This window comes from Dipodomys ordii, unplaced genomic scaffold (genome assembly GCF_000151885.1).
Source record: "Dipodomys ordii isolate 6190 unplaced genomic scaffold, Dord_2.0 Scaffold188, whole genome shotgun sequence".
NCBI lineage: Eukaryota > Metazoa > Chordata > Mammalia > Rodentia > Heteromyidae > Dipodomys > Dipodomys ordii.
The window spans coordinates 868,305-894,237 of record NW_012267404.1 but is presented as its reverse complement, the minus strand read 5'-3'; the positions used below and the strand labels follow the sequence as shown (position 1 = coordinate 894,237).

The following is a 25,933-nucleotide window of genomic DNA, read 5'->3' as shown; positions in this document are numbered from 1 at the left end:
GTGTGTGTGTGTGTGTGTGTGTGTGTCTGTGTCCGGTTGTGGGCCTGGGCCTGGGCACTGTCCCTCAGCTCTTCAGCTCAAGGCTAGCGCTCTACCACTTGAGCCACAGTGCCACTTCCGGCTTTTTTCTTTTTCTGCTGATGTGGTGCTGAGGAATCGAACCCAGGGCCTCATGCATGCAAGGCAAATGCTCTACCACTGAGCCACCTTCCCAGGCCAAGAGGTAGTTTTTATTTTTATTTTTTGTCGGTCGTGGGGCTTGAACTCTGGGCTTGAGCGCTGCCCTTGTGCTCTTCAGCTCAAGGCAAGCGCTCTACCTCTACCGCTTGAGCCACAGCACCACTTCCGGTTTTCTAGCAGTTTATTGGAGATAAGAGTCTCACGAACTTTCCTGCCCAGGCTGGCTTTGAACCTCGATCCTCAGATCTCAGCCTCCTGAGTAGCTAGGATTACAGGCGTGAGCCACCTGCGCCCGGCTAAGAGGTAGTTTTTAATGACTCTTTGATGACTATTGGTCTAAAGCCATGTATAGATAACACTTTTTTTTGGTCGGTCTGTGGGGCGTGAACTCTGGGCTTGGGCAGAACTCTGCACTCTTCAGTTCAAGGCGAGCGATCTACCGCTTGAGCCACAGAGCCACTTCCAGTTTTCTAGTGGTTTACTGGAGCTAAGAGTCTCATGGCCTTTGCCGCCCGGGCTAGCTTTGAACCATGATCCTCAGAGTAGCTAGGATTACAGGCCTGAGCCACCAGGGCCTGGCAAGATAACATTTTTTTTAACTAAGAATCTAAAATAATCACTATCTACAGAATTGTTTTCTACAATAAAGTAAGATAATCTGGCTTATTATCAAATATTTAGCAAAGCCTCTGTCTTACAAACTGGTGATATAATACCCTGACGATACATTTTATTTTACTAAAACAGTATTCTTAACTTGTGACCCTTAGACCACCTTTCTGTATTCATTCTCTACCACTATCCCTTCAATCCAGTCATTATGCCATGTTTCTTGAATGGTCCATAATTAAGGTCTATGCCTGGAATGCACTCTCTTTTGTAGATTTTCAGACTTCATTTAGAGCTCATAAATAGTAAGAAAATAAAATCTGCCATGTAGATTTTTCTGAACCAATTTTGGCAGATAGAAGATATGTGAATAAATGTCTGGAATAGTGATTCATGAATTTTTCTAGGGGAGTAATCTTAGTGCCCAGTAATAATGAATATTCATAACTGAACAAGACAATGCAAACAGTACTATTCAGCTTAAAAAAAAAAGCAGCAACATGTTCTTTTATAAGTGAAATAGACATAGATTTGAGTGACAAAGCAATTATTTTTAAGTGACTAAGTAGAAAAATAATCATTATTATTTTAAGTGAATAAGCATAAAAATGATTACCTCTTCTCATTAGCTTCCACTGTATCCCTGGATCTCTGTTTTGCAAATAACTTAGCCATTCTTTTAGCTTTGTTCTTTTGTCTGTTGCTCATTCCTGCTCGAAATTCTGAGTCAATCAATTCAGCTGCCTGGAGAGTCTAAAAAGTAAAATAATGCTGAGTTTTAATGGTTAGAAGCTAAAATGAACACCTATAGTCCCTAGCTCAGTAGAGAATATAAGAATATAAATTGTAGTATATACAGATTATATTCCTTTTTGACAGCCTCATGTCATTCTTTTATACAGCTGTTCTCTAACTTTATTCTCTTCCTCTTATTCCTTATTCATCTAAATCTTATCAAATATGCTTTGGTCTCAACTTTTTTATGACACAGATGTTAACACACATGAACGATTTTAACAGAGACAGGATTTTGACAAGATGAAATTAAAAATAACTACAATATAACCAAAAGTTATGAGGAAAAGAAGAATGTCAATAAAAGAAATTAATGAGTATTGGCTTACACCTGTAATGTTAGCTACTCAGGAGGCTGAGAGACCTAGAGGAACAGTAGTTTGAAGCCAGCCTGGGCAGATCAGTCTATGAAACTCCCTCTCCAACTTGTCAGCTGGGCTGGAGATGTAGATCACCAGCTGTGCACAAGAATGCTGAGCAACAGATAAGATCAAGAGTTCAAGCACAGGAAATGTGCCCCTGCCCCCAACATACACAAAAAGAAATTGATGACCAAAACATGCTGAGGAAAAATAGAAATTATAGCATTAAGCAATAGATTGGTCCAGCATCCTAGAGCCAACATGCTCCTTTTTCTGTTTGTTTTTGTTGGTCCTGGGGATTAAACTCTGGGCTTGGGCATTTTCCCTGAGTTCAGCTCAAGGCGAGTGCTCTCTCGCTCTCTATCACATGAGCCACCGCATCATTTCCAGTTTTCTAGCAGTTTACTGGAGATAGTGCTAGCTTCAGCTACAGAGAAGATTAACATGGCCCCTGCGCAAGGATGACACGAAAGTTTGTGAAGCAGTTTGCTGGAGATAAGAGTCTCACGAAGTTTCCTGCCCAGGCTGGCTTTGAACCGTGATCCACAGATCTCAGCCTCCTGAATAGCTAGGATTACAGGTGTGAGACTGGCCCAACATGCTCCTATACATGATCTACATCTTTGGCTCAATACTCTATTCATGGGAGACACTATAAAGACTGCATGAGCCAGGCACGCGTGGCTCAAACCTGTAATCCTAGCTACTCAGGAGACTGAGATCTGAGGGAGCCAGCCCAGGCAGGAAAGTTGTGAAATTCTTATCTCCAATAAACCACAAAAAACTGGAAGCCTTAAGCTGTAGAGCTGAGGGATAGTGCTCAGGCCCAGAGTTCAAGCCCCATGACCAACCAAAAGAAAAAAAAAGAAAGACTGCATGGTAGGCTACATGTTGTATGATGCAAATCTATAGCTCCAGCATCTTGCAAGGCTGAAAAGGAAGATCACTTGCATCCAGGAGGTTGACTATAAATATTACCACCAGAATCCTGTCTCAGCAAGGCATGGTGGCTCCTAATTGTAATCTCGCTACTCAGAAGGCTGAGAATGGGAAGGCTGTGGTTGGAGGCCAGCCTGGGCAAAAATTAAGAGAGAACCCATCTCAAGACATAAAGAAGGGTACAGTGGTGCAAACCTATCTTTCCAGCTACATGGAAGAATAAGCAGAGTAACAAAGTCCAGGCTGTCCTAGGACAAATCACAAGATGCTATCTGAAAGATACAAAAGCAAAAGGGCTTGGGTGTGGCTCCAGTGGCAGAGTGACTGCCTAGCAAGCACAGGACCTGAGCTTAATCTCCCCTCCCCCCAAAAAATCTTGCCTCAAAAACTAAAGACTACAAGATTTGAAATTATTTAAGCCCAAAGCAAAAAATACTTCTAGTTCCTAATCCCAAGACTCAACTAGATTTGCTGCAGTCATGGTCCAGGAACCACCACTATGTATGTACACATGTGTGTATACACACACACATACATAAATACCTACATAAATATATACACATAGTCTGGGACATTTAAGGCTACAAAACTTGATATGGAAAACTCCAAACTAGCACTGTACACTCCACAATAAACTATTGTTTATACCTTATTTTTTCTAATATGCCTACACATTCATACTCTTGCACTATGCTCAATATCTACTTTAGATTACTGCATTTCTAGTCTCTTTTATTTTATTCTATTTTTCCCTTATCTTTTCTTTCTAGCTTATGTTTCTCATTCTGCCCAAATTCCTTCCATTCCTTTTTAGTTTTCATTCTAATTCTGACTATATATTCCCTCCTTTTTCCTCTGATATCTGCCATTTTTCTCTTTTCTGTTAAACATATTCATAGCTGGGTGCTAGTGGTTCACCCCTGTAATCCTAGGTACTCAGGAGGCTGAGATCTGAGGATTGTGGTTCCAGCCCAGGCAGCAAAGTCCCTGAGACTCTTCTCTCCAATTAACCACCAGAAAACTGGAAGAAGAGCTGTGGCCCAAAGTGTTAAGAGTGCTAGCCTTGAGTGAAAGAACTCAGAAACAGTGCCCAGACCCTGAGTTCAAGACCCTAACTGACCAAAAAAACAAAAACAAAACTTATTATCACACATCCTTAAGAAACATACTACACAAATTCTAATGGTTCAGAAGAAAACTAGTATAAAGGCCAATATAATCATTTTCCACTGAATCAAAAGAAAAAGACAAGGAAATAACAAGACAGGCAGGGACTTTTTAAAAATTAATTTTATTTTAGTTGGTCATGGGGCCTGAACTCTGGGCCTGGGTGCTGTCCCTCAGCTCTTTAGTTCAAGGTTAGTGCTTTACCATTTGAGCCACAGCACTACTTCCAACTTTTTCTGCTTATGTGGTGTTGAGGTATGGAACCCAGGGCCTCATGCATGCAAGGCAAGCACTCTACTACTAAGCCGCCTTCGGAGGCCAGCACGAACTTTTTAAAAATAGAATTTTATTATTATTAAGGTGTTATCAGGTAATGAGTGTGTTTCTTTTTTGGAAAATGTCACCTATTTCTTTGCTTTCCTCTAGTTTCCCCTCCCATCTCTGCCGGTAAGTTACATAGTTCATTTTCCACATAAAGTATACTGAATACCAGGATTGCATTGGTTTACCGCCTTCCTTTTCAAAGCAGGGATTCTTAACAAAGCCCTAAAAGGATATTAGGGGTGGGTAGTGGAGGGGAAAGAGAATAATTGCATATGAAGAGAGAATTAGAGCTGAAAAAAGAAAAATCTGGGATAAGATTGTTACTTTCGCAGTAACATATAAACAGAAAAAAGCCAGAAGTGGTGTTGTGGCTCAAAAGGTAGAGTGCTAGCCTTGAGCAAAAGAAACCCAGGGACAATGCCCAGGCTGAGAGTTCAAGCTCCAGTACTGGGGGGGGGAAATCTGTGGCACACAAAAGTTGAACACATCCAAGCTAAGATCTAAGATTGCGGTTCAAAGCCAGCCCGGGCAGAAAAGTCTGTAAGTCTCTTATCTCCAATAAACCACCAGAAACCAGAAGTGGTGCTGTAGCTCAAGTGGTAGAGCTCTAGCCTTGAGCTGAAGAGCTGAGGGACAGCGCCCAGGCCCAGAGTTCAAACCCTATGACAGACCAAAAAAAGAAAGAAACATATCCACTAGGAAATGAAACAATAAAGAAAAAGCGAAAGTAAAATCCTGAAACAGACACAAAATGAAACAGAATAAAGCTTTTAAAAAAAGAAAGTGGTGCCGGGCACCAGTGGCTCACGCTTGTAATCCTAGCTACTCAGGAGGCTGAGATCTAAGGATCACAATTCAAAGCCAGCCCAGGCAGGAAAGTCTGTGAGACTCTTATCTCCAATAAACCACTAGAAAACGAGAAGTGGCACTGTGGCTCAACCATTTGCCTTGAGCTTTGCCTTGAGCTGAAGAGCGCAGAGACAGCACCCAAGCTGAGTTCAAGCCCCATTATCGACAAATAAAAAAAAAGAAGAATATGGTTAAGCAAGGCATGAGTAGTGCACACCTGTAATCCTAACACTAGTGAGGCAGAAACAGGAGGATCATGAGATTATCTTGGGTACATAAAGGAGGGAGGAAAAATGGGAGAGGATGTAACTATAAATACTCTGTATAGGTCAACATGGCATGAAGGGAATCATAAAGTTGCGCTTCTATAAAAAAACTTCAGGATGAAAACATTTAGAAGAGTTGCTTATGGTTATGAAAAATTTGTGCCCCTCCATAAATTACCAAGGAATTTTCTTTCTCATAATACTTTTTACTATTATTTTCATGATTTGGAAAAGTATTTTTTGAACATTTTTCTTAATTAGAAGATTAAATCATAGATCTAAAGACTCCCACTATTATATCTGACTATGATAGCTCCTACTTTTATTCTTCTAAAAAATTACTTTTATCTTCAATAAATTTAATTAATTAATTAACAAGCAAGCAAGCAAGTCAAGCAATTAGTGTCATCAGTGGCTCCTTAAAGGTTTACTCTAGCTTTTATCTAACAATCTGTTATCTAGGAATTAGACTGAATTTGTTTGTCCCAAAATCTGTAAGTATAGTAAATTACAGTGCCACTAAACAACAATGAGTAGTTTATTTTAGCATTAAAAAAAAAAAAGCCAGGAACCTAAGGCTCAAGCCTGTAATCCCAGATGAACTCAAGTGGCCAGATCTGAGGATAGAGGTTTGGGCAGGGAAGTCTTGAGCCTCTTATCTCAATTAAGCACCAAAACAAACAATAACAACAACAACAAAACAAACCAGAAGTAGAACTTGACTGAACTCGCCTTGAAGAACAACAAAAGGGACAGTGCTCTCAAGCCCAGAGTTTAAGACCTAGAACTGGCACCAAAAAAAGAAAGAAAAAAAAAGAGCTGACAATATTGGCTTATACCAGTAATCCTTACTACTAAGGAAGCTGAGATTTAAAGACTGTGGTTCAAAGCCACTCTGGGCAGAAAAGTTAATGAGACTCTGATCTCCAATTAACTGCCCAAAAGCCAGAAATGGAGCTGTGGCTCAAGCGGTAGAGCATCAGCCTTGAGCACAAAAGTTCAAAGACAGCTCCTAGGTCCTGAGTTCAACCTCCAGAACATGTACTAATATAAAAAAAGTTACCACATAAACAAAACTAAACCCTTTGTACAATCTAATAACCAAATGTTTTACCTACAGGTTGTTTGTTTACAAGGGCTGCTGAAGTTGGGGTATAATCCAAATCTTCATCATTAAAGAGCTCTTCAGTACTCATTCCAATGGCTTCTCCCATATTGAGACCAAGTTTCTTCTGTAATAGTTTTCGTTGACGTGCTATCCTTTCTTTATGATCCACTTCACCTTTAAACAGAAAAGAAACATATTGCTTCCAAATCAATTAAGAAATTTTCTCCATTAAAATAAAAAATTTAAAAACTAAGTCAACACCAATGGCTCACACCTATAATTCTAGCTACTCAGGAGACTGAGATCTCAGAATTGCAGTTGGGAGCCATTCAAAGCAGAAAAATTGTGAGACTCTCATCTCCAATTAATCAATAAAAAGCTGAAGTGGAGCTGTGGTTCAAATGGTAAAGTAACAGCCCTGAGCTAACAGAACTAGGTGCTGGTAGCTCTCATCTGTAATCCTAGCTATCCAGGAGGCTGAAATCTGAGAATCACAGTTAGAAGCCAGCCTCCTCAGAAAAGTTCCCAGGAGACTCATCTCTAACTAAACCACTCAGAAAAAGCTGTAGGCATAGCTTGAGGTGCTGTGCCTCAAGTGATAATAGGAATAGCCTTGAGCACAAAGAGGCTCAGGGACAGCGCCTAGGCCCTGACTTCCAGTCCCAGGACTGACATTAAATAGTATACCAAGTGATATAAGCACAAATTTCAGACTTTTCTCTACAAGATTACTACATACCTGATTTTTCATCTTGGACTTCAAATTCTGCACCAGCAGATCCCAAAAGCGATGCACCATGTTGTAACAATCTACATATATCAAATCTGTCAAAATTTAACCGATCTGTAGTAGATGAATCTTCCATAGAACTTTCTGAAGTAGATTCTAGAAGTTAATTTTAAAATATTAATTTGACCATGTAAAGTGTAGAATGAAAGAAAATAACATCAATACTTGTGTATAAGGGTTAATATCTTAAGAAAAAACAACAAAAATAGAAAATCTATTATTTATGATCAATTCTTAGTTATCTATGAACTATAAAATTGAAACATTCCCTTTAGAGCATCAGAATGTTAAGTGGGTTTATGTATATAACTGTTTCCAACTATGAAAACATAATGCTGCATGAAGAAATGCTATCCTTATGTTGAAATGTATATTAAATACCAGGCTGTCGCCATTTATTAGCACCATGAGTTTTCCATGGTGCTCAAGTGAGAGACAAGAATATACACAGAAAAGCCAGGTGCCAGTGGCTCACGCCTGTAACCCTAGCTACTCAGGAAACTGAGATCTGAGGATGGAGGTTCAAAGCCAGCTGGGGCAGGAAAGTCCAATTAACCACCAGGAAACAGGAAGTGGTGCTGTGGCTCAAAGTGGTAGAGCACTAGCCTTGTGCTGAAGAACTGAGGGACAGCACCCAGGCCCAGAGTTTAAATGCCATGACCAACAAAAAAAGAAAGAAAAAAGAATATACATAGAAAGTATTCATGAGGAGCTGGGAAGGTGGCTCAGTGGTAGAGCGCTTGCCTTGCATGCATGAGGCCCTGGGTTCAATTCCTCAGCACCACATAAGTAAAACAAAAACCGGAAGTGGCGCTGTGGCTCAAGTGGTAGAGCACTAGCCTTGAGCTGAAGAGCTGAGGGACAGCACCCAGGTCCAGAGTTCAGGCCCCACAACCAGACCCAAAAAAAAAAAAAAGTATTCATGAATATGTAATATGCATAAGAAATACTCATGAATAATAAGCATCATCCCTATCTATATGAGTATCTTGGATACAAAACAACTTCCCCTTTATCTCAGCACCTGTGATCATGCCTGTGTTCCTAGATATTTATGAGGTTTAGAGCTGAGGATTACTATTTGAAGTCAGATCCAGCAGGAAAGTCCATGAGACTCTCATCTCTAATTAACAATCAAAAAGCCAGAAGTGGAGCTGTGGCGTAAGTAGTAGAACAGTAGCCGTAGCATAAAAAAGCTCAGGAAAACACCCAGGCCATAATTTTTTTTTTGGGGGGGGGTCCGGTCATGGGGCCTGAACTCTGGGCCTGAGCGCTGTCCCTCAGCTCTTCGGTTCAGGGTAGCGCTCTACCACTTGAGCCACAGTGCCACTTCCAGCTTTTTTTGTTTTTGCTTATGTGGTGCTGAGTAATTGAACCCAGGGCCTCAGGCATGCAAGGCAAGCGCTCTACCACTGAGCCAAACCTTCCCAGCCCCCCAGGCCATAATTTTTAGCCCTAGCACCAGCACCAAAAACTAACAAAAAAGAACTACCCATTAACATGATTCAATTCCCATACTTAAAGCAAATTATATATTCCCTTGAAGCCTGAAAATATAGGCTATGCATGTTAAAATACAATGTAATTTTTCACTAAGGTAATAGTTTATTTAGCTAGTATTTGCATGTAATTAATCTGCAAACTAGGTATAACCCTAAATTTAAGATTAAGGGAACTCATGAATATTTCACATTTTCCAGCAACCTTACTATAAATTTCAATGCTCATGTAAGAAGTCATTTAGTAAGAATCTGAGTAATAGAATAAATGCTAAAATAAGTAGGGATATTGAGCCAGAAAAGGTTCTCTTCTAAAACAAGTGTAATCCCTCTTGGCTATACATTTCATCTGACAAGAAAAGACATAACACAGTAACTCAAAATATTAAGTGGCAACAAGAAGAGCCAAAACTTGAAGCAAGCTAAAGCCTATGGTAATTAAAAATTAATGTGGCTGGGCACTGGTGGGTCATGCCTGTCATACCTATAATCCTAGGTACTCAGGAGGCTGAGATCTGAGGATGGAGGTTGGAAGCCAACCCAGGCAAGTCTGTGAGCTTCTTATCTTCAATTAACTACTAAAAGAGCTAGAAATTGAGCTGTGGCTCAAAGTGGTAGAGCACTAGCCTTGAGCACAAAAGCTCAGGGGCAGTGCCCAGGCCAAGTACAAGCCCCAGAACTGGCAAAAACAAAACAAAACACCAGAATCTGGTTGCACTATATTAAATTTCCACTTAGGGAACACTTATTTTATGTTATGAAATAAAGTACTCCCCAATTCTAGAATCTAAAATACAGCTAATTAAGATCTTTAGTTGGGCATGATGGATCATGCCTGTTAATTCCAGCTACTTAGAAAGTAAAGAGAAAATATTGTACTTCAGTTCAAGGCCAATATGAACAAAAAGTTAGGGTGACCCTGCAACCCTATCTCAAAGAACAAGCCATGAGTAGTGTTCCATGCCTGTTATCTAGCTAATTAGGAGGCATAGGTAAAGGATGAAAGTCAGAAGCTGGTCTAGGTAAAAAGTAAAACTCTGTATGAAAAGGAATTAAAGCTAAAAGATCTAGAGGCATGAGTATTTGCCTAACAAGCATAAAGCCCTAAGTTCAAACCACAGTACAGTTCTGTTTTTGGTTTTTTTTGGTGTTGTTTTTTTTTTGGGGGGGGGCCTTTACTGGAAGGGGGTATCTGGAGTGAACCCAGGGCCTGGGCACTGTGTCTGACTTCTCTGCTCAAGGCTAGCACTCTACCACTTGAGCCAGTTTCACTTCTAGTTTTCTGATGGTTAATTAGAGATAAGATCCTCACGGACTTTACTGCCATGGCTGGCTTGGAACCACAATCCTCAGATCTCAGCCTCCTGAGTAGCTAGGATTACAGGAGTGAGCTACTGGCAACTGGCTAAAGAATTTTTTAAAGAATACACATTAACAGCATTTTGTTCATCATTAAGAAGTATTTTTTAAGACTAGTGGTTAAAATTATCTTATACATTATTGCTAACAAGTTTATACTAAAAGCATGAAAATTAAGCATTTAAATAGGAATTATCAAAATATAGTTAAATATTACTAAAAAATACTTAAATATAATTATTGTTAATCCTATGATTCAACTGAATAGGATTTTACTTCAAACTACTTTTTCTACTTAAAAGCACCTTGTTTGGTTCTTGGCACTGGATTCCATTCAGGCACATTTTTCACTATAGCTTCAACAGCTTGTCCTGCAGCAATCCGAGTATCCCAATTTGCACTTCTCAAATAAATCAATACCTTAAAATAATTAGAAAATAAAATTATATATATGAAAAGTTTGCTAAAGGAAGCCAAAACAGGAAAATGTAAATTTATCTAATAGTTTATAATTTGGCAACCCACCAAATACATATAAAATACCTTAGCATTTATAAAATGCATTTATAAAATTTGATTATCTAATGGAAATATCTACCATCTTAACCATAAGAAACTTCTAACAAAAGAATATTTAAGTGCATTTTTACAATAATAGCTATTTTTATACTGAGTCAACAAAACTATTTTAATATGCTAAAAGTACATATTTAATTAATTATACCCATTACTTTATGCAGTGTTACAAAACAAAAAAAACTAAAACACCCCAATCTTTAAAACCTACGAAAAGTAGTAAAACAATTTAGCAAGGTTATATGGCATGAAAGTAATATACAAATTATTTCTATTTATTAAATGAAGTTAAGAATACAATTCTACCTGGGTACTGGTGACTAATGCCTATAATCCTAGCTACTCAGGTGGCTGAGATCTGAGGACCATAGCTCAAAGCCAGCCAGGGCAGGAAAGTCCGTGAGACTCTAGTCTTCAGTTAACCACCAGAAAACGAGAAGTAGAACTGTGGCTCAAAGTGATAGAATGATACCCTTAAGCAGAAAAGCTCATGCCCTGAGTCCAAAAGTCCTATAACCATCACCTCCCAAAAAAAGTATAGAGAGAATCCTATCTGCAAAATCATAAAGTAAAAATATTTTAGAACAAACTTAACAACACTGCTGAGCCGAGAGCATGCCTACAATCTTAACTATTCAGGAGGCTGAGAGAGATGAGGATCATATATGGTTCAAAACTAGTCCAGGCAACAAAGTCTTTGAGACCCTTATCTTCAATTAACCACCAAAAAAGACAGAAGTGGAGCTCTGTCCAGTGATAAATCATGGTAGCCTTGACCAAAAAAAACTCAGGGATAGCACCTAGACTGAGTTCAAGCCCCAAGACCAGCACAAAACTACCTGTTGAAAGCCAGGTGCCAGTGGTGCACTCCTGCAATCCTAGCTATTCAGTTAAGTCCATGAGACTCTTTTCTCCAATGAACCACAAAAAAAGATAGAAGTAGGACCATGTCTCTAGTGGTAGAACAGCAGCCTTGAGTGAAAAAGCTAAGGGAAGTGTCCAGGCCCTTGGTTCAAGACCTAGTGCTAGCACACACAAAAAAGAAACATTGTAAACACACTAAATTTTAACTTACTACATGCAAAAGAAATCAAGACAGTGTGGTACTGGTAGACTGACAAAACATAGATCCAGAAGGACAGAGTTGAAAGTCCAGAAGTAATCTTCAAAAAAGTTTTACAATCACATGGTTAACAAAGATGTTAGGACAAACTCAGTGAGAAAATAATATTATTTCAACAAATGGGGCTAGGAAAACTAGACAGCCATGTATGTAGAAAAGAATGTTGACACCTACTTCACATCAAAATTAACTAAAAAGATGCACCAGAGATCTAAAACTAAAACTATGAAACTCTTAGGAAGAAAAAAAAATAAGAACAAATCTTTTTGTCCTTAGGTCAGGCAGTAATTTCTTAGTTATGACACAGGAAGCACAAATAATTTTTAAGTGATTATGACTTATTATTATGTGCTTCATAAGATACTGTTGTGGTATGAAAATTAAGGATATATTTGATTTAGGTACTTAGGCCATGTAGAAATTAGAATTCTCTGCTTATCAATAATGGATGATTTTGTAACTTTGTTTTTATGGTTATAAAATTGACTGTACTCCGCTTCTGCTACTAACTAAATGTGTCACTCCCATCTTTTGTTCTACTCCCCAAGCTTCTGGTCCAGTCCCTAAGCAGAAATTATAAACCCGTCTGGAGTGACCATTGGCCAAAATGGACAAAGAGCCCAACTGCGCAGGCTTAAGTTCTTTCCCTCATGTCCTTCCAGTCAAGAAAGCTTAAAAGCTGATGCAGGCTGGCACTCAAAGCTGTGCCCTAAGATCACGACCTTGGGCACGGTCCTGATGCGTCAGTGCTTTGTTTTTTCGCTAAATAAGATTTTGTTTAAACCACACTCCTGAGTGATTTTTTGGTGCTACTATCTATTGATTCCTGGATAATACAAAAACACCTTTAAAAAAAATGAAAGAAGCCAGACACCAGTGGCTCACGCCTGCAATCCTAGCTACTGAGGAGGCTGAGATCTGAGGATTGCAATTCAAAGCCAGCCCTGGCGGGAAAGTCCATGAGACTCCTATCTCCAATTTACTACCTGAAAACTGGAAGTAGCACTGTGGCTCAAGTGGTAAAGTACGTGCCTCAAGCTGAAGAGCTCAGGGACAGCACCCAAGCCCAGAGTTCAACGCCCTCCCCATACCCAAAAAAAGAAAGATTACCCATAGAAAAAGAAAAAGTGCAATGTCATATACTGAGTAAGAGGTTGTATAAAGAATATATATATAAAGTTTTAGCTAGCCAGGCTAGGCAAATCTGTAATCCTAGCTACTTTGGAGGCATGCAGGAAGAACATGAATTCAAGGCCAGCTTGGGCAAAGTCAAGAACACCCTGTACAAAAATACAAACCAAGCAATGGTGGTTCACTTCTGTAATCCTAGCTATTTATAAGGAACACAGTTTGAGGCCAGCCAGGACATAAATTTGAGGCCCCATCCCAATCAATCGCTGAATGAGAGGTGATACTTGCCTGTCATCCTCACTACCTGAGAAGCATAAATAGAGACATCATGATCCAGGCTGGCCTGGGCACACAGGAGACCTTATAGAAAAAATAATAAAGCAGAAAAGCCTAAGGGTACAGCTCAATTGGTAGAGCACTTGCCTAGCAAGCTATAGGCCCTAAACTCAACCCTCAGTGACACACAAAAAAACAAGAGCTAACAGCATGAATCAAGTGGTTGTTTCAACAACAAAAAAAAAACCCAAGCTTCTTACATACTTCATTAGAAAAAGGCAAGTAAATAAGCCAACCTAAAAATGAGCCAGTCAGGCACTGGTGGCTCATACTTGTAATCCTAGCTATTCAGGAAGCTGAAATCTGAGGAGCATGGTTCAAAGCCAGCCTGGGCAGGAACATCTGTGAAACTCATATCTCCAATCAACCACACACACACAAAAAAAAAAGTGGCGCTGTGGCTCAAGTGGTAGACCACTAGCCTTGAGCTGAAGAGCTGAGGGACAGCACCCAGGCCCAGAGTTCAAGCTCCACAACGGATAATCAAAAAAAGCCAGCCAGGCACTGGTGGCTCATGCCTGTAATCCTAGCTACTCAGAAGACTGAAACCTGAGGATCACAGTTCAAAGCTAGCCAGGGGGGGAGGGGGGGGAAAGGGGAGTGGTAAAGAAGGTGGCTCAGTGGTAGAGTGCTTGCCTTGCATACGTGAGGCCCTGGGTTCGATTTCTCAGCACCACATAAGCAGAAAAAGCCAGAAGTGGCAGTATGGCTCAAGTGGTAGAGCTCTAGCCTTGAGCTGAAGAGCTGAGGGACAGCGCCCAGGCCCAGAGTTCAGGCCCCACAACTGACCAAAAAAAAAAAGAAAGCTAGCCTGGGCAGGAAAGTCTGTTAGTCTCTCATCAACAATTAACCACCATTAACAACAATTAACTGGAAGTGGAACTGTGGCTCAAAAGTATTAGAGCATTAGCCTTGAGTGAAAAAGGACAGCGCCTAGGCCCTGAGTTCAAGCCCCACAACCAAAAAAATAAAAATGGATTTTTCTTCTTTTAATAGGCATAACATATTATCATTTCAAGTTGTCAAAGACAGTCTTTAAGTATCAAAGACGTTAATATCCATTTACAGTTTGTTTTCTTTTGTCTTAGTTTTACTATCAACAATCCATTCATACCTGGGTGTCAGTGACCCTTACCTGTAATCCTAGCTACTGAACAGGCTAGATTTGATCTATTATGGGATTTGAACTCAGAGCCTACCCATATCTGTTTGGGTTTTTTTTTTTTTTAACTTACCTGGCACTCTACCACAAAAGACACATCTCTAGTCAGGCCTTTTGCTGGTTATTTTGGAGTTTAAGTCTCAATGACTTTTCTGCCTTGGCTGATTTTGAATCATGATCTTCCAGATCTCAGTCTCCTGAGTAGCTAAGCTAGGTGTTGAGTCACTCAGCTTGCAACATGTTTTTAATAGATAAAAGTAGAAACAACATAAATGTCTATCAACCAATGAAGGAACTAGAAGCAGTATACTATATATGTATTATAGGAGCACATTAGTGTGAAATATATTTGGCAATAAAAAGAAATGACGTGACTGATGACATTATCACCACATTATAGTATTTTAAGTAAAAGAAATCAATTGTGAGAAATCATATATGATTCATTTTATATAACATTTTCAGAATGGGAAAATCTACATACAAGTTAGTTTAATAGCTGTCCATAATTGGGTATGAGAGGGAGTAACTGCTAATAGATACGAGGTTTCTTCCTATAATGAAATGTTTTAAAAATTAAGATTGTGGCCCAGTGCCAATGGCTCATGCCAGTAATTCTAGCTACTAAGGAAGCCGAAATCTGAGGATATTGGTTAAAGGCCAGACTGAGCAGAAAAATCCATGAGACTCTTATCTCCAATTAATCACAAAAAAAAGCCAAAAGTGAGATGTGGCTCAAATAGTAGAGTGCCAACCTTGAATAAAAAAGAGAAAAGAAAGTATCCAGAAACTGACTTCAAGCTCCAGAACTAGAACAAAAGAAGGGAAAAAAAAGATTGGGGTCATAGCTGTTGCACACAATGACCAAGTACCACTGAATTGTACATCTGTGGTATGTAAATTACATTTCATAAACCTGTTTAAACACAAAACTAAAGGACAAAAGGAAAATACTGAGAAAAGAGAAAGGGAGGGGCTGGGAAGGTGGCTCAGTGATAGAGTGTTTGCCTTGCATGCATGAGGCCCTGGGTTTGATTCCTCAGCACCACATAAACAGAAAGTCAGAAGTGGCCCTCTGGCTCAAAGTGGTAGAGCGCTAGCCTTGAGCTGAAGAGCTAAGGGACAGCACCCGAGCCCACACTTCAGGCCCCAGAACAGACCAAAAAAAAAAAAAAGAAAGAAAGAAAAAAGAAAAAGGGAAGCAAAAGGATCTCAGCTGAAACTTTTTTTTTTTTTTCCGGTTGTGAACTCTGGGACTGGGTACTGTCCCTAAACTCTTCAGCTCAAGGCAAGCACTCTACCACTTGAGCCACAGTACTACTTCCGGTTTTCTGGTGGTTAATTGGAGATAAGAGTCTCACACTTTCCTGCCCAGGCTGGCTTTGAACCATGATCCTCAGATCTCAGCCTCTTGAGTAGCCACCAGTGCTTGGCTAGCAGAAACTTTCTTTTGGAATTATTTGATATCAATCAACACACTGAATTCTAGCCTTGAAAAGCTAGAAATTTTTTCTCAGTTCCTCACAGACTTAATCTTACTTATGATTTCCAGTTTCAAGTTTCTCAGTCCTGCATTCCTTCCCTTGGGAGAGGGCTATGCCTCTTCCTCCTCACCTTACACACTGAACATAATGTATAACAAAACCACCTTTTTGCATCTAGAAGGTAGAGCTTGTAAAGGTATCAAATCAGTCTTGTAGGTTGCATCTTGGTTAGAAAGCTAGAAAGGGGAATCTGTTGGAAAGTCACTATTAAGACCTTATGGTACTAAGCATATAGTTGAGATTTTTGTATGTTGGAAAAAAACCCTCTGGAATTCCTACTCCAACACATCAGGAAGGACAAATGAAAATGAAAGGAGGGTTAAGACTAAATGAGATAGGCATCTTGAGGCTTCCAGTGCTTGGGCAAAGATACTGATCATCCATCTTATCCTTTGTCTGCCTTCTACCACACTTTTCCTTATACCAAAGTACTCTTGCTGTATTTTGCATGGAATTTACAAATTATTGGTATATAGATATACAAGCCCACCAGAGTTGGAAAAATACTACCTTTATATATAGAACATGGACTAGGACTATGAAAACAACCTACCAATGAGAAAGCTTCTACTTCAATATCAAGATATATACTATATATACATATAACATATATAGTATATGTAATATATATAATATATACATATATATAATATGACAAAAAACTTTAGTTTTTTTTGACAGTTGTAGTGCTTGAACTCAGGATCTGGGCGCTGTTCCTAAGCTACTTTAGCTCACGGCTAGCACTCTCCCACTTTGAGCCACAGCTCCACTTCCAGTTTTCTGGTAGTTAAATGGAATTAAAAAGTCTCACAAAGAAAAAGCTGGAAGTGGCACTGTGGCTCAAGTGGTAGAGCGCTAGCCTTGAGCTGAAGAGCTGAGGGACAGTGCTCAGGCCCATAGTTCAGGCCCCATGACCGGGCCCAAAAGCAAACAAACAAACAAAAAGAGTCTCACAGACTTCCTTCCCAGACTAGCTCTGAATTGTGATCTTCAGATCTCAGCCTATTGAGTAGCTAGAATTGCAGGTGTGAGCCACCAGTGCCTGGCTGACAAGAAATTTTTTATATATTCCAATTACTACCCATTTAAAAACTATAAACTATAATTATTATCTATTCAGAACAAGTTAGATTACTAACAAACCAGATGAACAACTTGGTTCATTACCAAATTGGGTCAATTCAAATGTGTGACATAACCAAAGGTTCTGTATCATTAAATTCCTTAAGCAATATTAATTGATTTAAAGTTAAAAAAAAAATCAGCCAGGTACCCTCAGCCATGCTTATAATCCTAGCCACTCAGCTTCAGATTTGAGAATCAAGAGAATTTGAGAACCAAAGCCAGCCTGGGGAGACAAATCCAAGAGTTTCTTATCTCCAATTAATCAATAAAAAGACAGAACTGGAGATTCATGGCTGAAGAAACCAAGTAAGATTATTAGGCCAAGTTCAAGCCCCTGTACTGGCACAAAAAGAACCTAACACCTGGGTGACAGTAGCTCACGCCTGTAATCAGGAGGCTGAGATCTGAGGATCATGGTTCAAAGCCAGCCCAGGCAGGAAAGTCTGTGAGACTCTTATTTCCAATAACAACCAGAAAAACAGAAGTGACGGTATGACTCAAAGTGGTAGAGCACTAGCCTCGAGCAAACAACTCAGGAGCAGTGCCCAGGCCCTGAGTTCAAGCCCCATGATGGACCAAAAAAAGAAAAAGAAAAAAAAAAAAAACAGAAGTGGTAAAATTCTCAAAACTACTTGGAAAATTCTTAAATAACTATTAAGAATTGTTATTTAAGGGGCTGGGAAGGTGGCTCAATGGTAGAGTGCTTGCCTTGCATGCATGAGGCCCTGGGTTCGATTCCTCAGCACCACATAAGCAAAAAGAAAAAAGCCGAAGTGGTGCTGTGGCTCAAGTGTTAGAGCGCTAGCCTTGAGCTAAAGAGCTGAGGGACAGCGCCCAGGCCAAGTTCAGGCCCCACGACCAGACTCCTCCCCCCCCCAAAAAAAAGAATTGTTATTTAAGATGGACTTTTACCTTTGTTCTTCTGTTCCCAATCCATAGATGAGACTACAATTATACTAAGAAAAAAATGAATTCTTACTTTAGATAAGAGATTATTTAGTTCATGAGGATGAAGCTTCACCACTTCTCCAAGTTGTTGAGCAGCAGCTTTTCTTGTGACTGGAGTAGTGCCAGTATCCAGTAAGATAAAAAGACGATCAAGCCTATAATAACAAAAACAAAACCATTAATCTGAACTATTTCCTCATAAGTTTGAGTTAGTAAATAGGTTGAGTCCCTAGCAATAAAGACCTATGATAAGGCTGCAGGAGATGCCTAATCATTGTTCTCAAAAAAGAAACAGATAGGTCAGGGAACAAGAACATAAGAATAAGTAAAGGGAGAGTTTATTTTGGGAAATAATAGCTTGGTTGTTCAGGGGACACTTAAGGGTATAAGCTAGTGCCCTCTTGTGGAGAAAAAGCCAGAAGGAGAGCTGTGGTTCAAGTGGTAGAGCACTATTAACCTTGAGCACAAAATCTCAGGGACAGAGCCCAGGCCCTGAGTTCAAGCTCCAGGACTGGCATATGTAACAAAATAAAATAAGTACAGCAATGGGAGGGAGGGAATGAGAGGGAAAGAGTGAATAGCTAGCACTAAGAAAAAGGAAAGAAATGTACATACCACCTGATATCCAAGAAATAGCTGTATTGTCAACGCTTACAGAATTCACAAACTTTATAGACCATGATGACAATTTGTCTCATGAAGGTTAGAATGTGTTTGTGATTTTAACTAAGTATCACTATCTCACAATACTGTGAAATTTGTGAAATTTATGTAATCACATAATCACAATAAATTTATGTAATCACTTAATCACAGCTGAGGGCCTGGTACCTCAGCTCTTCAGCATAAGGCTAGCACTTTACCACTTGAGCCACAGCACCACTTCCGGCTTTTTCTGCTTATGTGGTGCTGAGAAATTGAACCAAGGGCCTCTTGCGTGCAAGGCAAGCACTCTACCACTGAGACACCTTCCCAGTCCCAATGATAACTTTTTAAAATCAATTTACATGGCCGGGCGCTGGTGGCTCACGCCTGTAATCCTAGCTATTCAGGAGGCTGAGATCTGAGGATTGCGGTTCAAAGCCAGGCAGGGCAGGAGAGACCATGAGACTCCTATCTTCAATAAACCACCAGAAAACCGGAAGTGGCGCTGTAGCTCAAGTGGTAGAGTGCTCGCCTTGAGCTGAAGAGCTGAGGGACAGCGCCCAGGCCTAGAGTTCAAGCCCCATGACTGACAAAAAAAAAACAAATAAAATCAATTTACATGGTGAATTTTGTTATATATTACCACAATGAAAAACAAAAACAGGGCTCAATGACATGTGCAAGGCCCTGGATTTGATCCTCAAAACTTAGAACAAAAACGGCTTCATACAAATACTGAGAAAAAGAAATAAACAATAACAATAACTAAAACAAAAAACAAAGCAACAAGAATTTACCAGGAAAAGAGCTGGGAAGGTGGCCCAGTGGAAGAATGCTTGCCTTGCATGCATGAGGCTCTGGGTTTGATTCCTCAGCACCACATAAGCAGAAAAAGCTGGAAATGACGCTATGGCTCAAGTGGTAAAGTGCTAGCCTTAAGCTGAAGAGCTGAGGGACAGCACCCAGGCCCAGAGTGCAAGCCCCCCCACCAACAAAGGAAAGAAAAAAAAAAAAAAAAACGAAGAAATTACCAGGTTGAAAAGTTTCTACAATGTCTTATTTTTCCTGGCATTTTACAATGTTTTAAAGAATGGAATATTTGATAAAATGTAATTTTCACTAATACTTCCTGCCAACCATTACTGGAATGACACCAATAGAAAGTGAGGAGCAGGCCTAGTACACCTGTACTGTCCTATATAGGTAATTAGCATTAACATTTTTCTGTCATTAGGAAGAATCCTCTGAACTTTCTTCATATCAAGAAACTTATATTCTTAAAAGAGGATCACAAAGGCACAATGTGCATCTGATCATACAAAATAATATTCATTGAAATGAACTCCAGAAAATGGAAAGGAAGTTTTTTCTTTTTGTGGTTGTTGTTGTTGGGAGCTTGAACTCTGGGCCTGGGTGCTGTTCTGAGCTCTTTTTTTTCCTGCTCAAGGCTAGCTCTCTACCACTTTGACCTTGTCTCAAAAAACCAAAGGGCTAGGGATATAGCTCAGTGATAAGTGTTTGACTAGCACTGGGAAGGCCCTGGGTTTGTTCCTTGGCACTACAACAGAGAGAAATCAAATCTAAACTTAGAGGCTCTCACTGAAAAACATGAAATATTCTACTATGCATTGATTACAATCAGATCATGAGTTATTAAAGCAAGCAGCAAAATCATTAATTATTTTTACTGTGAAGGCTAGGGGTTTGGCTTAATGATATGATGCTAGACTAGTACACATTGAGAGCCCTGAGTTGTAACTCCAGAATTGGGGGACACAGTGGATATAATATTAGCTGGATATAGTAGCACAGTCTCCAGTCTAACTCTCCTAACTGCGCTATTTCAGTTCTGCTCCAGTGGCACAGTCCTATGGTGTCACCTAAGGGAGCTGAAGGCAGGATCTCCTGAGATAAGGGGTTAGATGGATGAAAGTGACCGTAGCATTAAGACTCTGTTTCCAAAAAGGAAAAAGAGAAGAAAAAAAACTTAAGTTTTTCCTAGGAGCCAGGCACTCTGCTAGGAACAGAAAGATCAGACATATTTTTCCCTCACACCATTTATGTTAATCAAGCAAGGGAGAGATAAGTAGACAATTACTATGCATAAGTATTCCAACTGATAGTATATTGTTACAAGAAGCACAAGTGGACATAAAATCTGAGAAGGCTTCCTGAACAAAGTAACATAGGTTTAGATTTAAAACAAAACAAAGCAAAAAAAAAAAAACAAAAACAAAAAACCCAAAAAAGATTAGAATTAGGCAGACTTTGATAGACACTAGTGGCTCATGCTTATAATCCTAGCTACCCAGGAGGTAGAGATCTGAGGATCGTGGGTCAAAGCTAGCCCAAGTAGGAAAGCCAGTGACTCTTAATCAGCCAATTAACCACCAAAAAGTTCTGAGTTCAAGCCCCAGGACTGCCATGCGTGTGCATGTGCACATGCGCGTGTGCACGCATGCACACACACACATACAAGCAGACTTGAAGCATGGAAGGAAGTGTCTCTATCTCAAAGTGGAAAGAGAGGGAAGCAAAGGTGGGAAGAGAACACATGTGAAGGCAACGAGGAAGGAAAGAAAGAGCACAGAAAGTTTAAAGAACAAGTTGAGGCAAAAAGCAAATCCACAAAGGATCTGATAAGCTATTGGAGAATTTGGACATACCTTAAGTGGGGGAGCAGGGAGGGGGGTCGGGAATGTCAGCTATCTGGGACAAGTATGCTCTCCTCAGCCCATCTGCCTACACTGATAATTCTCACAGTCCACAAATGATGTACTATCCAAATGATGGCTGGCAGAAAAAAAAAGTTCAAAAGCAACAGAAAACTAACGTATTTTAAGCAGAAAAAATAACAGTTAAAATTTGAGTATTAGCATGGCTAATATGGCTGAAATGAAGGATAAATTGGGAGTGAGACACCAGGAGGAAAAAGCAGACGAACAAACTTTTTCTTTTGGTGTTGGTTCTAGGGCTTGAATTCAGGGCCTGGGCATTGTCCCTGAGCTTTTGAGTCCAAGGATACCACTCTACCTACCACTTGAGCCACAGCTCCACTTCGTTTGTTTGGTTTGGTTTTTGTTTTTTTAATGTGTGAATGAAGCCAGTCACTGGTGGCTCCTGCCACCAGTAATCCTAGCTGCCTGTAATCCTAGCTACTCAGGAGGCTGAGATCTGTGGATCATGGTTTAAAGCTTGTCCACAGGAAAGGCTGGAGACTCTTTTCTCCAATTACCCACCAGAAAACCAGGCGTGACTCAAATTGGTAGAGTGCTAGCCTTGAGCAAGAGAGCTCAAGGACAGTGCCTAGGACCTGAGTTTATACCCTATGACCTGGTGAGGAAAAAGTCTCATGGACTTTCCTGCCCACATTGGCTTCAAACCTTGATCCTCAGATCTTGGCCTCCTAGTAGCTAGTAATTCATTCCAGGAATGAGCCATTAATGCCTGGCTTCGAGGCTACTCCAAGGCCGATGCAGTTATCTTGGACTACAAATGATAGAAGCATGGAAGACTATCAAAATTGGTATAGAAAGAAAAAAGAGGGGCTAGGAATGTGGCCTAGTGCTTGCCTAGCATGTATGTAGCCCAGGGTTTGATTCCATAGTTCCACATAAACAGAAAAGGCCAGGAGTGGTACTGTGGCTCAAGTGATATAGTGCTAGCCTTGAGCTGTAAAAGCAGCTCAGGCATAGTGCCCAGGCCCTGAGTTCAAGTCCCTGGACTGGTAATGGCAAGAAGGGAGGGAAGGAAGGAGGGATTGGGGGGGGGGGGCAATGTGCTTAAAGAATAGATTGAAACAATGATTTTCTCCAATGCGAACTCATAAATTAAAAAATAACTGTCAGTATCCTCAAAATCTTGGGGGGAAAGTGAATTAAGAAAAAAAAATCGGGGCTGGGAAGGTGGCTCAGTGGTAGAGTGCTTGCCTTGCATGCCTGAGGCCCTGGGTTTGATTCCTCAGCACCACATAAGCAGAAAAAGCTGGAAGTGGTGCTGTGGCTCAAGTGTAGAGTGCTAGCCTTGAGCTGAAGAGCTGAGGGACAGCGCCCAGGCCCAGAGTTCAGGCCCCACGACCGGACTCAAAAAAAAAAAAAAAGAACTTGGTGAATTTTAATGAGTACAATCACCCAGGGACTGCCCCCTACTCATATTGGACCACCAAAATACACCTCTCAAAAGTTCTCAACCTATCATATCGGAGAAAAATATAAAATAAAACTTTCCTTCTGGAGCTACACAACGAAATGTCTCGTTGGTATTTCTCTTATTTCCTTAAAGATGTCCCACGGACGGACAAGATCTGAAAAATAATTTCAAGACCCGTGATAGAAAGATAGAGCAAACACAGTCACCTGTTTAAAATCTCAACAGGGAAGAGGGAAGGAACATTTTACTGCTAAACAGAAAAAGAGTTAAGCCAACTGCCTTTAGGAAGAACATAACCCTAAAAGTTGTAAATTAAACGTGAGCACCATCGCGATGGACTCGTGAGATAACCATGATCCCAATCTCCCCATCTTCCGACAGTTATTGTCAGGTTGTTGGACCACGAAATGGAGGTTGGGGAATCAAGACTGAGGATCCTGAATCGCCTAGCACTGAAAAGAGGGAAGAGAAACCAGAGACGAGACACACCGCCAAGAGAAAGAAAGGAACCGCCCTCGCGTGCCCAGGTGCCTATTTCGCAGGAAAACGACGTTCCCGAGCGCACCGGCACGGAGTAACCCCGTCCACCCCGGCCGAGGGGCGAACTCCAAACTCCGGGCAACAAGACGCCGGAATCCAGCCAGCGACAATGAGCTCGGCTCCTCTCCGGCCGCGGCGCGGGGAGGAGACCGTGCCTCGCCCTACCCCTCTCCTCCTCCGCTCCTCACGAGTCAGACCCACCTGGAGACCGCCATGGCCCGGCGCCGGCGGTTCGCAACTCCGCGCGAGCGACGACGCGCCGCGCCGCCGAGGCGCTAGTTTCCACAGAGCGCAGGGGAGCGGCGCAGGCCCAAGCCAGGCAGCTGAGGGGAACTGCCGGGGCGGCGCGGGGCGTGCTGGCCCGAACCCTCGGGCATCTGCTCAGCCGTCTACCCGAGCTCGTCCCCTCCGTGGTTCGGGGAGCCAAAGGGTCCGAGACCGAGGCGCCGGCGGCAGCACTCAGACCCGCACGACTTCAAACCGGGTGCCCCCAACCCCGCTCTTTGCTGACGCAGGCGTCGACACGCCGGGCTGAGCGTCAGCGCGCCGGAAGTGACGTCAGCGCGCCGCGCGCGGGACTGCGCCTAGCCAGCGAAGGAGAAGAGTTGAGGCGGTCGCGTGGGCCTGGCCACCCGGGTTCCGGGAAAAAGAGTTGTTTGTGCTGATGTGGAAAGGGGTTCATCTAACTGGTCTCTCCTCTTAGAACGAAGCAGACCAGTGAAATGGGGATCCCACCCGTTTTCTTCAGAAGGAAACAGAATTGGCCAGAGTTCAAGCCTTGACCTCGCATTCCTTTCCATTCTGTCCTGAGCCTCCTCTCCAGGCGGCTTCGAGACAAGTAAACAGGAGATTTAGGGCGCTGGTCCCGGTGCCAGTGCCGTGGGAGGGAGGGGAATCGAGACACATCGCCAGCGGCGCTCCGTGTCTTCTTTGGTTTTTCCAGTTCGGTGTAGATCTATCTGCCCATGGTTTTGCGAAAGCCCACAGCTGGGACTTGAATTTGGGGGCTGAACTCTGTCTCTCAGCTTTTTCCTCTCAGAGCTAGTGCTCTACCACTTGAACCACAGCTCCACCTCCAGCCTTTATTTTTTTTTTCTTTTCTTTTTTTGGTGGTTAATTGGACATAGAATCTCATGGGCTTTCCTGCCTGGGCAGGCTTCAAACTACAATAGATCTCTGCCTCCTAAGTAGCTAGAATTACAGGTGTGCATGCCATTAAACACTGTAAACTTTATGCTGATAGTCCATACCTACCCAGTCTCTTCAGGTAGGCCCATTTTATGGCCACTAACCTATTAATCTTCAGAAAACTTGGTGTGTCATGTTACTCCTCTGCTCATAAAACATGCCTATTGGCTTCTCATCACCTGAAAAGGTTTACATCTCCATCTTGAGTCTGGTTTTCATTTGTAAAAGGAGGTTGATGAGTAGCACTGAGAGGGCTATGACAAAATGAAGCTGTGTAGTTAGCTTACACTTGGGAAACTAGATATTTGAAGAAAACTTAAGTGCCTATATGTTGGCCACATAATTAGTAAAATAGAGCTATAAGGAGATTTTGGTTGCTGGAGTTGGGGAGGTAGGGTCTTCTTGTCTGTTTTAGTAGGGGTGCTGGAGATAGAACCTAAGTGAGCATCTTTGGTAAAGTGTTTTACCTGCTCTACCACATCCCAGCCTGTAAATTTTAATTTTCACTTTATAGGTGAGGAAACTAAGCTCTGAGTAATTTGCCTAAGATCCAAGCTAGTAATAATACTTACTGTTAATCCAACAATTATTTATTTGGACCTTGTGTGTCGGATACTGTTTATATTATTACACAAGATCTGATTAAGTTGATGTTCAAGTCTCTTCACATTTTCACACTGGTTTCATCTGCTTCGTTCATTTATCTCCCACCATTACAACTATGTCTTGCTATTTTTTTTTTTGCTGACCTTATAGAGTATTTATTTAACCAAAATTAACACTCTATTACATGAGTGATAAGGGCTTCAAATTTGACCAAACAGTACAGCCTATGTTATTGCCCTACAATCTCTACACTGGGATGCGAAGCAGGAGGAATACAAGTTCAGCATCAGTCTGGGCTATTGTACACTATCTCAAAAAAAAAAAGTTAAAGAAGGTGCACACTTGTAATCCTAACTACTCAGGAGGCTGAGATGTGAGGGTTGCAACTCAAAGCCAGTGGATGCAGAAAAGTCCATGACTCTTATCTTCAAATAATAACCAAAATGCAAGATGTGGAGCTGTGGCTCAAGTGGTAGAGTGTTAGCTTTGAGCAAAAAAGCTCAGCACCAAAGCCGGGTGCTGGTGGCTCACGCCTGTAATCCTAGCTACTCAGGAGGCTGAGATCTGAGGATCGCGGTTCAAAGCCAGCCCAGGCAGGAGAGACTGTGAGACT

At 41.2% G+C, this 25,933-nt stretch overlaps 1 protein-coding gene across 1 annotated transcript in view; it reads right to left on the bottom strand.

Annotated features, from left to right (window-relative positions):
* Btaf1 (BTAF1 RNA polymerase II, B-TFIID transcription factor-associated, 170kDa) overlaps nucleotides 1-24,019 on the bottom strand; it is a 102,708-nt gene extending 78,689 nt beyond the window's left edge. The window contains exons 1-6 of the mRNA XM_013034320.1: nucleotides 23,728-24,019; nucleotides 18,224-18,347; nucleotides 10,553-10,667; nucleotides 7,339-7,485; nucleotides 6,610-6,773; nucleotides 1,406-1,542 (exon numbers count right to left, since the gene is read on the bottom strand). Coding sequence (XP_012889774.1) covers nucleotides 1,406-1,542; nucleotides 6,610-6,773; nucleotides 7,339-7,485; nucleotides 10,553-10,667; nucleotides 18,224-18,347; nucleotides 23,728-23,741 — 701 coding nt within the window. The 5' untranslated portion in view covers nucleotides 23,742-24,019. The remainder of the gene's footprint in view (nucleotides 1-1,405; nucleotides 1,543-6,609; nucleotides 6,774-7,338; nucleotides 7,486-10,552; nucleotides 10,668-18,223; nucleotides 18,348-23,727) is intronic.
* Between the last annotated feature and the right edge of the window lie 1,914 nt (nucleotides 24,020-25,933).